At 37.6% G+C, this 15,109-nt stretch overlaps 1 protein-coding gene across 1 annotated transcript in view; it reads left to right on the forward strand.

Moving 5' to 3' along the window:
• The window catches only part of LOC124622323 (nucleolar protein 6), a 136,827-nt gene that overhangs the window by 108,351 nt on the left and 13,367 nt on the right, over positions 1–15,109 (forward strand). Inside the window, exons 16-19 of the mRNA XM_047147998.1 lie at positions 490–653; positions 9,384–9,637; positions 12,849–13,057; positions 13,173–13,370. Of these exons, the coding sequence (XP_047003954.1) occupies positions 490–653; positions 9,384–9,637; positions 12,849–13,057; positions 13,173–13,370 (825 nt within the window). The remainder of the gene's footprint in view (positions 1–489; positions 654–9,383; positions 9,638–12,848; positions 13,058–13,172; positions 13,371–15,109) is intronic.

Consider the following 15,109-nt stretch of genomic DNA (forward strand, 5'->3'; position numbering starts at 1 on the left):
TGATCTGCCTTCCTTCCTAGTATACCTGGTGGAGAGAAAATCTAATAAACCTTTAATTTTTTTAACTATCTACTGCTTTTTTCATACTTAGTAAGTTTATTTATGTACACCGTGGAAAGAAAATGTCACATTTCTCCTTCTTCTTCTTCCTCTACTCATAGTACTACTACAACCATTACTACTACTACTACTACTACTACTACTACTGCCACTACTGCTGCTGCTGCTGCTACTACTACTACTACTACTACTACTACTGCTGATTTGTTCATGCTTTGTAAATAAAGTAAATGATTACATATGTAATCATGAGTATCTGTACAAAGCATAGCTTAGTTGTCTGAATTTTATGTGCAATAGAATATTTAAGTTTTTTTATTATATAACTTTAATTTTTTACTATTTGATTTTTTTGCAGAATTGGAATAAACTTGTAATTCAAAGAGAAGTTCACATAACTTCAATAATGTGTCTTTAATTTTTTTCCAGGATGGTTTTGTGTTTAGACTTCGTATAGCTTGCACTAGAGAAATAGCATTGTTAAAAGAAATGACCACACCACTTGGAGTAAGAAAGTACAGAGACACTCCACAGTCGTTAGCACTTGAAAAGAAAGTTGTTCACTCACCAAAATTGACAAGTGCATTGCATGGGTAATGTATATTAAGAGTAATCTTTTTAATTTATTCATACAAAACACTTTGGAATTGTAAGTTTTTTTGACTCGATAAGAACTATGATATCTAAGGTACAAATAACACTTGTATAGGTTTCTGTTACAGCTTTAGATAATTGTGTGTTATTAGTTTTGTTATGTTGTGCTTTAGTATTTCTCTTCCGTACAAACTAGAGACCTGGAATTTAATCATCAGTTGGCTCCATGATTTTTTGTGGCAAAAAATAGGATCCCCCCCACCCTCTCTCTCTTTCTCTCTCTGTCTCTCTCTCTCTCTTTCTCATGTGGTATGGCCATGGCTTAATCTGACATGAACTTAACTACCCGGACAGTTATAAGACAACTTGCAGTTAAACATAAATTCAAAACTACAGTGCACCTCGTACTTAACACATATTCAATATACACTGCCAGAGATGAATGTATCAATAATCTAGAGGAAAAGACATTAGTACTAAATGAGGATTGCACTTTTAACCTTTGGATTTATCATTTTTTTCCATTTGCCAAATTTACTGCAAGGGAAAAGGGCCAACTCAGATCACGATTGCTGTTCTGCCATAAATTGTAGGATTTCTGTAACGTAATTCAATTATTTGAAAAAAGAGCATGTAAGGCTTCCTGCAGTGCAGTAGCTAGTAAAGACTTGTTGCCATAAACATTTTGATTGTCAGTTGCTCTACTCGGAATTTCCAGCATAAGTGGCACATGACTAAAATAATAAATATGGTTGTTTAATGTAACTCGGAGTCAGACTAGTTTCAAAATGTTACCAAGAAGGTGCACTTCCTTGACTCTGTGCAACTTACTGCCATTCTTATTTCTCCAGCCCATATAGTTTATGGTACTCATTCAAAATTTTATGAGTGAAAAGCAATAAATATGTTTGAATGCATGAATAGCTATTGAAATAGGCCAGGTAAAGTGTCACCAAGACTCAACTCATTTATTAAATAAAACACTTTAGTCAAGTACAACAAAATTCATGTTCTCAGAATAGGTCAGTTCCTTACTTTGCTGAGCCCTTCCTACATCCACTGTATGACTTCACATCCACCTAACACAGTGGGTACGTTTGGATTCCGTAGAAACACCGGAACACGTGAGGCAATACTGACCTTACGACTTATCTTAGAAGAAAGATTAAGGAAAGGCAAACCTACGTTTCTAGCATTTGTAGACTTAGAGAAAGCTTTTGACTGGAATACTCTCTTTCAAATTCTAAAGGTGGCAGGGGTAAAATACAGGGAGCGAAAGGCTATTTACAATTTGTACAGAAACCAGATGGCAGTTATAAGAGTCGAGGGACATGAAAGGGAAGCAGTGGTTGGGAAGGGAGTAAGACAGGGTTGTAGCCTCTCCCCGATGTTGTTCAATCTGTATATTGAGCAAGCAGTAAAGGAAACAAAAGAAAAATTCGGAGTAGGTATTAAAATTCATGGAGAAGAAATAAAAACTTTGAGGTTCGCCGATGACATTGTAATTCTGTCAGAGACAGCAAAGGACTTGGAAGAGCAGTTGAATGGAATGGACAGTGTCTTGAAAGGAGGATATAAGATGAACATCAACAAAAGCAAAACAAGGATAATGGAATGTAGTCTAATTAAGTCGGGTGATGCTGAGGGAATTAGATTAGGAAATGAGGCACCTAAAGTAGTAAAGGAGTTTTGCTATTTGGGGAGCAAAATAACTGATGATGGTCGAAGTAGAGAGGATATAAAATGTAGGCTGGCAATGGCAAGGAAAGCGTTTCTGAAGAAGAGAAATTTGTTAACATCCAGTATTGATTTAAGTGTCAGGAAGTCATTTCTGAAAGTATTTGTATGGAGTGTAGCCATGTATGGAAGTGAAACATGGACGATAAATAGTTTGGACAAGAAGAGAATAGAAGCTTTCGAAATGTGGTGCTACAGAAGAATGCTGAAGATTAGATGGGTAGATCACATAACTAATGAGGAAGTATTGAATAGGATTGGGGAGAAGAGAAGTTTGTGGCACAACTTGACCAGAAGAAGGGATCGGTTGGTAGGACATGTTCTAAGGCATCAAGGGATCACCAATTTAGTATTGGAGGGCAGCGTGGAGGGTAAAACTCGTAGAGGGAGACCAAGAGATGAATACACTAAGCAGATTCAGAAGGATGTAGGTTGCATTAGGTACTGGGAGATGAAAAAGCTTGCACAGGATAGAGTAGCGTGGAGAGCTGCATCAAACCAGTCTCAGGACTGAAGACCACAACAACAACAACAACAATCTGTGTCCAAGTTGGTGTATTATCTGAGACTCGAACTCGGTCGGGCACACAGTTTTAATCTGCCAGGAAGTTTCATATCAGCGCACACTCCGCTGCAGAGTGAAAATCTCATTCTGGAAACATCCCCCAGGCTGTGGCTAAGCCGTGTCTCCGCAATATCCTTTCTTTCAGGAGTGCTAGTTCTGCATGTTTCGCAGGAGAGCTTCTGTAAAGTTTGGAAGGTAGGAGACGAGGTACTGGCAGAAGTAAAGCTGTGAGTACCGGGCGTGAGTCGTGCTTCGGTAGCTCAGTTGGTAGAGCACTTGCCCGCGAAAGGCAAAGGTCCCGAGTTTGAGTCTCGGTCGGGCACACAGTTTTAATCTGCCAGGAAGTTTCATATCAGCGCACACTCCGCTGCAGAGTGAAAATCTCATTCTGGATACTGTGTGGTATTGTTTATAGTTGAGTTATTGAACAAGGTGTTGGGTTGGGATAAAACTTCAGTAATATTCCTAATGTAAGAAAATTTGGCAATGGTAAACACAGCTATGGTAGTACGTCTTCCGGATAATATACGTACTTCTTTCAAACCATTTCAGGTGTGGCACCTCTTTGTGAAGTACGTGGGAGTTGTTGAAATATTATTTTGTAAAAAAAGAAATAAACTTTAACTTTGATTTGCAGGGAGATGTTATAAAGTGGTGTATGGCATATTGCTTTTTATGGAATATGTACAGCAGTGTTTTCCTAAGTGGTTCGTAGGTTGGAACTAAAAGAAAAGACTAAGCAATTTTAATAAAATCATATTTGTCACAAACCTTTGGCACTTCTTTCGGAATACGTCCTGGTTTTCGAGGCACGGGTTGGAAAAGGACCTAACAACACAGCTAAAATTTAACTGCAAATTCCATTCTGTATTGTGCCCTACATTATATTTCATGATGATGTTATGTATCTATGTACATATAACTTCATGACGAACTTTGTAGGATGCCACGTTAAGCTTTGAAACCGTCCAAGTTTTGTGACAGAGGGCAAAGAGTTAAGATTTTGTCAATATGCGATGTGCGAAGTGGACTCAAAATTTACTCTTTTTCTCATTTATAGATGAAATCGGGCATAAATTTTAACACTTGAATGGCTTGTATTAATACCGGTATTATGCATGTAATTGTGCAGTTAACTTAATTTCTCCAAATTCCCAACATTAATGCAGTGGTTATTGTTTTTACATTTGGCCAGGCAAAAACAATCTGGAAAATTGTATTGATAGTTTTCCATAAAATAAGGGAAAAAACATTCACCTACCTATAGAGGATTGGGTGTTGCACACAGAAACATGTAATAGGAAACTGTTAACACTAGTATAAGGCCCCACACTATCCTGCTACCAGCCGGCCTCTGTGACCGAACAGTTCTAGGCGCTTCAGTCCGGAACCGCGCTGCTGTTACGGTCGCAGGTTCGAATCCTGTCTTGGGCATGGATGTGTGTGATGTCCTTAGGTTGGTTAGGTTTAAGTAGTTCTAAGTCTAGGAGACTTATGACCTCTGATGTTAAGTCCCATAGTGCTTAGAGCCATTTGAACCATTTTATCCTGCTACCCACGCCTTGACTCGTGTGGCCTTCCCTACCCAGTCCCCACCTCTACCCAGGCAACTACTTGCAATAGGAAGTGTCACTGCTACTGCAGGTTAAATATACTTCTTGTCTGCAGTTTGATGTTTCGCTGGCTACTATTATTATTTGCTTTGTTTTATTATTACTCGCGTAACAACTAATATATGAAATTAAATATGTTACTATGAAAAGAGCCCCAAAATACCTTTTAGTGATGCTGTGCTGTGACTTTCTTTCGATCATTAATTTTCAACAAAACAAAATATATTATGTTCTTATTCTTCTGGGTGTGGCTTTCTATTAAAGGAACATTTTTTCGTTACTGTAACTCACTATAAAGTTCAACGTATCTTCCTTACTTTATAGTTATTGAAAAGGTTAATGAAAATTACTTTGTTATCCATAGTGATGTTACAGTACGCAATGATTGTTCAACGTCAAAATTTTGCAGTGGATTTTTGTTAACAGTAAAACACCAATAAGTACCACGACTAACACGAGAACATGAGACTATTTTCGGAGAAAAAAGATGTTTTTACTATTAGGTTTGCCAGACCAGAACTACGCACAGCAAGATTTCTTTTATGTTATGAAGGTAAATTATCTTTTTACACTGTTAGTAATATATTATCAGCAGCCCGTGTCAACCTGTAAAACACATCATAAAATCTGCTGCTCTGCTCTGCAATTCCGAAAGCTGAAAGAAATAATTTTACTTCACTATTACCTGCCCGCTTCTTTGCGGTATGATAGATTTCATATAATGCAGTTTGAATGTGCCGCGGCAGCGGCTCGTTCGTTCGTAGCGCAGCTCTGCACCACGAATAATATTTAAATAACTGAAAATGTCTTAAATGGATGGGATAAAATAGCAGGCAAGCTTATTACAAATCACAATGCAAGGTTTCAATAAGTAACTCCATTCCAAACATTTAAACAAATCAATTAATTACACACCTTTCCAAGGCTATGTCTAATGGCGTGCCTCTCACAATCTTGACAAAAGAATGCTACGCTAGCGTGCAATATAACATCACAGGCTATCCTACTCACGTAACTCCAAGAAGACGACAGAGAAATTAATGTTCATTCTGTACTATTTATACTAGTCACATATTCTCATCTTTGTTTGATATTTAATAAGTATCGTCTGTGGCGGTTTCAGTACTCGCCGACACAGATATTATCTAAATAAAAAAAAAAAAAATCTGTTCATAATTCCATACAAGAACAAAACATGACACACAATGTTTTCTCTTTATTACATAATATGTCTTTTGCTAAGAGACGTTACAGATGTCATATATATGTATGGTTGTATGTAACATTTGTCCAGGTCTCATAATTACTTTCAGACTTATGCTAAATTTTTGCAGCACACATCAAAACTTAGGGCGCTAATGACCACTGAAGTTGTGCGCCCGGAAAAAAAAAAAAAAAAAAAAAAAAAAAAAAAAAAAAAAAAAAAAAAAAAAAAAAAAAAAAAAAAAAACTTTCGAATGTTTCTATGAATTTGAAAACCAGATAGCAAAAAATTCACCAGAAGTAATTGGAGAAAAACTAAATCCTGGATTTTTCATCAAATATGTTGGTTAATAATAAAAATCAAGTATATGCTTGAAACATAATTTCCCAAAATTTACACAATTTTTTATGAAGTTCCCTGAAAAGTGTAAAAGTGTTTCACTTTATTTGCTATTTTTACAAGAAGACTGTGGCTAGTGTTGTTACAAGTTCATGATGATGTATTTTAAATGTGGGTATGGCTCTAGTGGCTCAGAACTTCTGAAGGTAACTACAGTATCCATAAATCAGTAGGGTCTTTTTTTTTTTTTTTTAATTTTGTGTACCCATCTACATCTGTATCTCCTCCTAAACTTATAGTTCACAAGCCATCTTACAGTCGTCCATCCTGATTTAGGTTTTCCGTGCTTTCCCTAAATCGCTCCAGGCAAATGCCGGGATGGTTCCTTTCAAAGGGCACGGCCGACTTCCTTCCCCGTCCTTCCCTAATCCGATGAGACCGATGACCTCGCTGTTTGGTCTCCTTCCCCAAAACCAACCAACCAACCATCTTTCAGTGTGTGGCAGAGGGTTCGTCTGGTATCACTATTTCCCCACTTACCTGTTTCAACCTCAAATGGTGCACAGGAGAAACTACTTTCAATGAGCCTTCATATGAGCTCACATTTCTCTTGATTTTCTTCATTTGGTCAGTTCACGAAACATGTGTAGATGGAAGTAATATATTGCCTGACTCTTCTGGGAACATACATTCTCAGACTTTTAACAGTAAACTTCTCCATGATGCTTGTCTTGTAGCATCTGCAACTGGATATTTCTTAATAATCTTACTCATGCTAAATGAGATCGTGATGAAAGATGCTACCCTTTGTTATACCTTTTATGTCTTTTCTGTTAATCCAAGACTGACAGGCAGTACTCAGAATGGGTCAAACAAGTATTACGTAAACCATTAATTTCATTGGTGAATTACGTTTTCTGAAGATTCTCCCAGTGAAGAACTTTGGCTTTCTTCCCCCCCCCCCTCCCCCCCTCACACACACACACACACACACACACACACACACACACACACACACACACACCTAGATTTTGTGTCATTCTAATACAAGTCACTGTGGATGCTTGCTGTTAGATATTTTACAGTTTTTACTGTAAACAGTGATTTAGCACCAGAAGTGCAGTTTAAAAGCGACGGGTTTATCTGCGTATTTGTCCACAATGCATTACAATAATTTATATGTAAGGTCAACTGCCAGCCCCCGTACCAATCGCTGAGCCTCTGCAGGTCTTACTGCATTTCACTGCAGCCTTTTGGTCTTACAGCCTGCTTATAAGCAACAGTGTAATCCACATGGACAGCCAGATGGAGTTTCTGAATATACTTTATAAACTGTAACAACCCAGTAACAGTCCCACGGGGTACTCTCCGAATTACTTTCTTACGTGTCAGTTTTGCCCTATTACGAATGATTGTTGAGTTCTGTCTGCTAATAAGTCCTGAATCCAGTCACAAATCTGGTTCAATACAAGGTAAACTCATACTTTGTTTGTTAAATGACAACATATAGCTGTATCAAGTGCATTCCAGAAGTCAAGGACCACCGCATTAACTGGGATGCCATTGCCATTAACTGGGATGCCATTGACTGATGCACGCTGGATCTTGTGCACAAACAGGACGAGCTGAGTTTCACAACAATTTTTTTTGTGGAATCCATGTCAATTTTTAAAGAGGTGATTTTTTTCGTTCTCCATACAGATCATAATGTGAGACTATAAAATGTGTTCTATAGTTCTGCAACAGATTTATGTCAGCGATACATGCCTATAATCATGTTTATCACTTGAATGATTTTTCTTAAAAACAAGAATGAGATGCAATTGTATCGAATCATTAGCTACCATTCATTGCTGTAGTGACATACAATAAGCTACTGTTAGAAGGGGAGCAATGTGTTTCGTGTACCCTGTGTAGAATCTCACACGTATCTCATCAGTGCCCTTATATTATTGATAATTTTAATTTATTTATTATTCTGCAGTCACTTAATTCAGTAACTGCCATCTATTGATTTGTGTGATGGTTGAAAGAGGAAGCCAAATTACAGTCTTCAGAAGACAAAATTCGCTATTTCGGCTTTCTTTCTGTCATCTTCCATTTTGGTGCCAGTGTGGTCACAGAGTGACCAAATAGATGATTTTAATCCACTTACTGGTATTAGGTAAGGTTAAAAATTACTAAGTTTTTTAGTCAAGATTGGTTAGCAAAATTTTACTTTTGAGTTAATTGAACACTTCTCACATTGCCTCTTCATACTGAGTTTGGCTTCATTCTGCTTTTATCAACAAGACTTTAACCCAAATCTGTGATGAAGATTTTTGTTTCTCAGAACTTTTCTAGTATTGTGGGTTGTACCATCTCTTACTGGTCTAAAGCATTTTGTGCAGTGATTTGTTATGCTTTATATTTTCGGCTCTGGAGTTAAATATATGATGTTGACTGCTATGATATTCTTTAATTTTTTTTTTTTTTTTTTTTTGTTACTCTTACGTAACAAACATATTCTTCTCACCTTTAACATTCCTTGGAACACCTGCAACAACAGTAACATGATCACCGATACTCTGCTCTTCATTAACTGGTTCAAGAAGTTCAAGACTTTTGGTTCTATAACTAACTGCTTGAAGTGTCTTCCAGATAAAACATTCAGTTAGTCTCACTTGAATCCCTGTCACTACAGCTATGAAGGCAGGTGGTATACTGTAACATCTGATTACCACATGTGACCCACCTTTTACACTATTCTTTACCTAGTTTATTTTACAATAGGATCTGTAATAAAGTCACTAGATATTGTTGAGTAGTTTACAACTTTAAATACACTGCCACTATTGGCATCTAGCCTGTCCTAGCAAGAATTTGAATTCAGAATTTCGCTGCCAGATCTTTATTTGATAGCATTAAGAGGAGTACTGACAACTTATGTGTAGAGAATCTATGTTGTGACTGTCATGACATTAAAAGTGTAGTAGCATTTCACTACACGGCTAGTCATAGTTGAAGCCATTTTTGCCATGCAAATACCAGGGAGTAATGATATATAGTAAAATAAGTATCTTGTAAAGAAAACAAATGCAGATTACAGACAGTCTGTTACTAAACACATCACATGAAGATGCCATTAGTGATCTTTATCCTTGTAGGGCAGACTTGTGCTTGTATTCTTAGTTTCTACTTTATTTTATGTTCTAGAATACATAACACTATTATCATTTTCTCTTTTATTTGTTTTTGTGGACCAAGATTATACAGTATTCTGCTGTTGCAGTTTGCATCAGGAGTATCCATCATATGGACCAACAACGTGTTTGGCAAAACGGTGGCTATCTTCACAGATGCTTGATGATAGTCATATGCCTGCTATGGCTGTAGAACTAATTGTTGCATCACTGTATTCATCTCCTGGGCCGTATCAGCCACCTCAACAACCACAATGTGCTTTTTTCCGTTTTCTTCATAGACTTGCATACACTGATTGGCACATGGAGCCATTGATTGTCAACATAAATAATGAACTCGACAGTAAGTTGAAGTTTTTTGCCTTACAAAAATTAACTGTACATTAAAATTAACTCTACATGGAAAATTTTCTGTAATTTTATTCAGTTGATTACCTGTCACTTCTCTGCAGCTAGAGTTAAAAACGCTGTGTACAGTAAGAGTTTAATATATGTTTTTTTTAAATCAAACATCTTGGGATGTGGCACAAAAAATGTTTATATGTATTCTCTTTCCTGTGAAGATCTCATCAGTAAAATGGAATGAAACATTCATAGTTGTAAAATGTAAGAATTTTAACAGTACTAGTAAATATCTGGATTACAAATATTGAGCTCCATCCTAATTGTGTAAAGAGAAAAGTGGAGAAACCAGGACTATATGAAAAGATTTGATTGTTTACAAAGTGTTCAACTAGTCAGTCAGACTCAGACTATGAATAGGGGTTAGTGTACTGGAATTCATAAAAATATTCTTTTTTTTCCTCTGAAATGAAGTGCTATTTTATTTGTAATGCTGCTGGCTCAGTTGTGACTCCAGGCTCAGTGAGTGCAAACCATTCATTAATCTTTATTGTTGTTTATAACCTAATTTTTTTATTACGATAATGAAAATTCACACCCCAGAGTTGGGTGACAGTGTTTACATGTGGTTGCCCAGGAAAATGAATACGTTGGATAGGAAGTGATGATGGCAACTGGGAGAAGGGAGATGTTTGGGTCAAAGAGGGGATAGAGAGGTACTGGTAGATGGGAGAAGTGGAGATGTGTATTTCAGCAGCAGTGCCAAAATGAGTGTTAAATAATGACAGAACTGAGTGGATAGTGTGTGTCACTAATTGGCAACAGAAATTCATCCTTATTTGGTGATGATTTATAAGGAGTTTTCTCCTTGATTTTCAGATTGGTAACTTAATACAAACATACTTAAACTTTGGTTGAAAATGATCTATGTGGAGAACACCCCAAAATCATAACCATAGATATAAACATAAGGGAAGTACACAACATTAACTGAAGGATGATTAAATGTTTATTAAATAGATTATGCTGCAGGCATAGTTCAGGAAAGAATATAGTACAGTTTAGATAAGAAATTAGTCATGAAAACAGCTTCTTCTAGAGGTTTGCTACATTTGTTGATTGTTAAAAAAAAAGTTTTGCATGCTGAATTATTACTGTGGATGTCGTGTTTGGCACTTGGGAACCATAGGAATTGTTGAAAAATGTGGCATATTTATGGGATTTGCTACCCTCTGGAAAATTCCAGAAGCTAAAGAACTTTGTGACTGGAAAATGTTTAATCAATTGAAATGATTTTGCCAAGCATAAAGGGCCAGAAGCACCTTGGATAATGCTTCAGAAGGTGAACTGGGAGCACAATTGGTGCCCTGGTACTTAAGCCTGCTGGTTAGTATGAGGAATTGGGAGCATTCGGAATCATGCTTGGATGCAGCGATGTGGGCATCAGTGACTGTGGTTGCAGAGGCTGTGTGGAGTCCTCCACCTCCATGCCTGTGTCCATGGAAACCACTGCTGGTGTTCTGCAAGGGCGAGCTTTTTATGTCAGGGTGCATCATGAGCAGCAGTGCAGCCAGTTGGCACAGACTGAGTTGGCTGGTATGCCAGTACTCCAAACCCCTCTCTGGCACGTCTCATCAGACGTAAGGCACCAGCCATCAGTGGTAACCACTAAAGCTGGTATCCTTGTGTTGTTTGCCATGTATGAGTATGCTCATGCTGCTGAGCCCAGTGAATATTTCTGGGCCCTGGATTCCCAGGGCTGTGGGGCCAGGAGATCGAGTTGAGTTTGAGATTGTCTCCCATGGAGGAGCTCTGCTGGGCCGTGATCATTTATGGGAGTGGTTGTATACGGAGGAATGTCTTGAGCAATGCTTTGGTGATGGTGGTTACCAACAGCTTCAATATTTGGTGCTTAAATGTATGTACCATACATTCAACTTTGTCATTGGAGGATAGGTGAAATGGTGGACTGAAAAGGTTTTTTGTGGTATTGAAGGTGCAGAAATGATGTAAGAGCTGTCACTATCAGTTGGAGACCATTGGCTGATATAGTGGTTCGGGAAAGTCCTTCAATGGCCAGAATGTGGAGGAGCACTTTAATTGTCATGTCCATTATGATGGATGCCATGCTGACCACATATGGATAATTAGAATAAGCATCCACAACTATTAACCACTAGAGCCCAGAAAAGGGCCCACAAAGTCCAAATGAAGGCAGCCTAGGAGCAATAGTGAAGTCGAAAGCAGGAAGAGTGATCGCCTGACCATATATCATGTTGCCATTTATTATGACCAGGATTTGCCAAAAGATTGGGGACAACTCGGGGAATCCACTGAGGCTGGCCAACCAACTTGGGGCTGTCAGTACGATGACAACAACAATAACAACAGTAATAATGGAGGAAATGAATACTGGAGACAGCATTATAACTAACAAATTCTGCAAGCAAACTAAGAAAGAAACCAAGATGTAGTGGAATTTAAACGAAGACACAGTGGTATGTTATGGCTAGCGATAAAATTGCGAGGTGAATACATCACTGAAAGCATGAGCTTTATAAGGGTGCTGGAATCACTTATTGACTGGCAAGAGGGGAGTGGCATTGCAGTACAGCAATTCTAATGTTTGTATTCGTAGCAATGCCACATATCAGCTGAGATCAAGCAAGATTCATGCATTCCGGCAGGCTTTGAAAATCATTTACGTGATCATCCAGTTTTTTGTCATATCTGTATGTTTGTGCAGCCAAACATTCCTTGTTTTGTGTATGTATACCATAATCTTCCCACCCTTCTTCACTCCCTTCCCATCTTTGATAAATATTGCTTTACTCTTTGTGGCCACCATGAAGAACATTTTTTGGCCTGTGTTGACACGTGGACTATTCTTTTAAAGAAAACAGTGGCACCCGATATTTATTAGTGAATTCTTTTTGAAGATTAAATCACTTCTGATTACTCAGAATAACCTGTTAAGTTTTATAAAAATCATTGTAAGAACTAATACTCTCTGTTTCAGACAAGAGTTACTTTATCTGGCCAACACATTCAGTAACTTCCCATTTATGAATGTGGCCTCATGATTTTTTTGTATTTATTTAACATTGCTGTGTGGTATATCATGTCTCTTTGCAGTGTTTAATTTATTGTTATTATTATTATTACTATTATTATTATTATTATTATTATTATTATTATTATTATTATTGCAGATGAGACCGTGACTTCAGTTGATAAACATTTCCACAATGCTCGCAAGTCTCTTCCACCACTCTTTATTGCTACACCAGGTGACACTGTGCATTCAGTATGGACTAAAGAAGCTCCATCCCTAGCAGTACTTGTACATGTCACTTCCCTTGCAGTGGAAGCACTGAAAGTTATAGAAGAGCAATTATCTACTTTTTCTCTTCATTACCAGGTAACATATCAGCTTGTTACAAAGCTTATGAAATAAATGTGAGTCAATATTTTGTTTTAAAAAGATTTATTTGTAATTTCCTTTTATTTATTTATTTTATATTTATTTATTACAGGCACTATTTTCTCCAGCATTAGATTTTTATGATGTTGTCATATACTTACATCCATCATTAATTTCACGAAGAAGTGAATCGTTGCAAGCTAAAGTTGACAAGGAACCTTCAAAACTTCCACCATATAAACCACAACAACCAGAAAAAATCCCCATTGTTGGATTTGATCCAGTTCAGTGCTATTTAAGGGAATTGCGAGTAAGTAATCATGATTCACTAAATTTTAGGAGGAAGTGATTTGTGATCCATATTACTTACTAGAATAAACTTAAAAAAGACGGGCAAAATAAAAGTGGCACATAAATTTTTTATAAGGCTGATGTAGAATTGACACTTGTCAGTGAACAGGAAAATTGCCCATCAGAGAAAATGCTGGAAACTGTGAATTTGATATACCATTGCTTACTTTCATATGTCTGCATATGCGCATCTCCTGCATGCTCTATTCAGAGTACTTTGCTTTGTCATTATGTTTGAGTGAGTGAGAGGAGAAGATGTGTTTAGTGACCAATGCAACACAAAATGGTGTTCATGATAGAACAGCACGTGTTCATTGTCACATGTTATGCGAATCACAATTTGTGGAAAATGTGTGCAAGCTTCTTTGTGCAAAACCTCTGGCAAAGTCTTCAATGGAAAACTTAGTGACAAAATGGGATGAAATGGACCTGGCAAATATAACCTGTAACCATCTGAAAAGAATTAGAACATCAGAAAAATTTCCCGAATGAAGGAAAGCGTCAATAAAAATGCGACAAAACCTCAATGCCATTTACCTGTGCAAATGTGAATTAAGAGGTCATCATGTTGAAACGTTATGAAGAAGAACTTTCATGTGTATCCTTACAAATTTACTTTTGCGCATGAATTTTAAAGTATCCAGCTGAATTTTCATGTATTGGATTCTGCTGGTGGTTTTTTAGTGAGCTGACATCAGTACTTTTCGATCCTCAGTTTTTCATTTCTTCAGTTTAGGCCTGGTCTAGCTTGTATGTGAACTCACGGAACATGCACCATTATGGATCAGAAGATCCCCCTCTTTACTTTGAAGAGCCATTGCATAATCTCAAGATTGGTGTTTGGTGCCCATTACCCAGTTTCCACATCATAACTGTTAAAATGCTGACCATTATGTCCAGAAACTGTTCATGATCATTAATCTGCATGTGGATCAACTCAAAAGAAGGTCTAACAAGAGCATGCAATGCCTTGGTAACCTTGTGACGAGTATACGAGGCATTCCGTGAGGAGAGGACAATGAGCAGAGACAGTGCAATCTCCTGCCTACCTTGATCGCCTGATCTCTTTCCCTGGAGTTTTTTTTCCTGAGAGCCAAATTGAAGGGTCAGATGTACTCAAATAATTTTCACACACTGAAAGAGTTACAGCAAAACATTGAAAATGCTATTGCTGCCATCCATTAGGTAGAGCTGCTACAAGTCAAGAACAGCATTGCATCAATATCAGTGACTGTCATTTCCAGCATCTTCTGTGATGGTCATTAACAGGGGTCAATATCATGTCTGTCTTATTCTAAATATTTTCCAGACCAGTTTTATTTTGCGCACACTATAACTCAGAATAATAATACGAGGGTTGTAGCAAAAGTGAGGTTCCCATATGTTTTAAAAATAGAAAACATTGTTTATTGTTATTAATTTATATATCATTGAAAAGCGTACACTTTTGTCTATTTTTCAACGTAGTCTCCATTTTTTTCGATGCACTTTTGAAGACGGTGCCCCAGCTTTTGTATCCCTATGTCGAAGAAGTCTCCCGTCAATCCGTTGAGGAAACCTGTGAACCCTGCTCAGACTTCATCATCGCTCTTGAAACGTTTGCCACCTAATTGTTCCTTTAGCTTGGGGAAGAGGTGATAATCGCTGCGGGCTAAGTCCGGGCTGTACAGGGGCTGGGCCACAACAGTTCACCCAGAT

Source organism: Schistocerca americana, chromosome 7 (genome assembly GCF_021461395.2).
Source record: "Schistocerca americana isolate TAMUIC-IGC-003095 chromosome 7, iqSchAmer2.1, whole genome shotgun sequence".
Taxonomy (NCBI): Eukaryota; Metazoa; Arthropoda; class Insecta; order Orthoptera; family Acrididae; genus Schistocerca; species Schistocerca americana.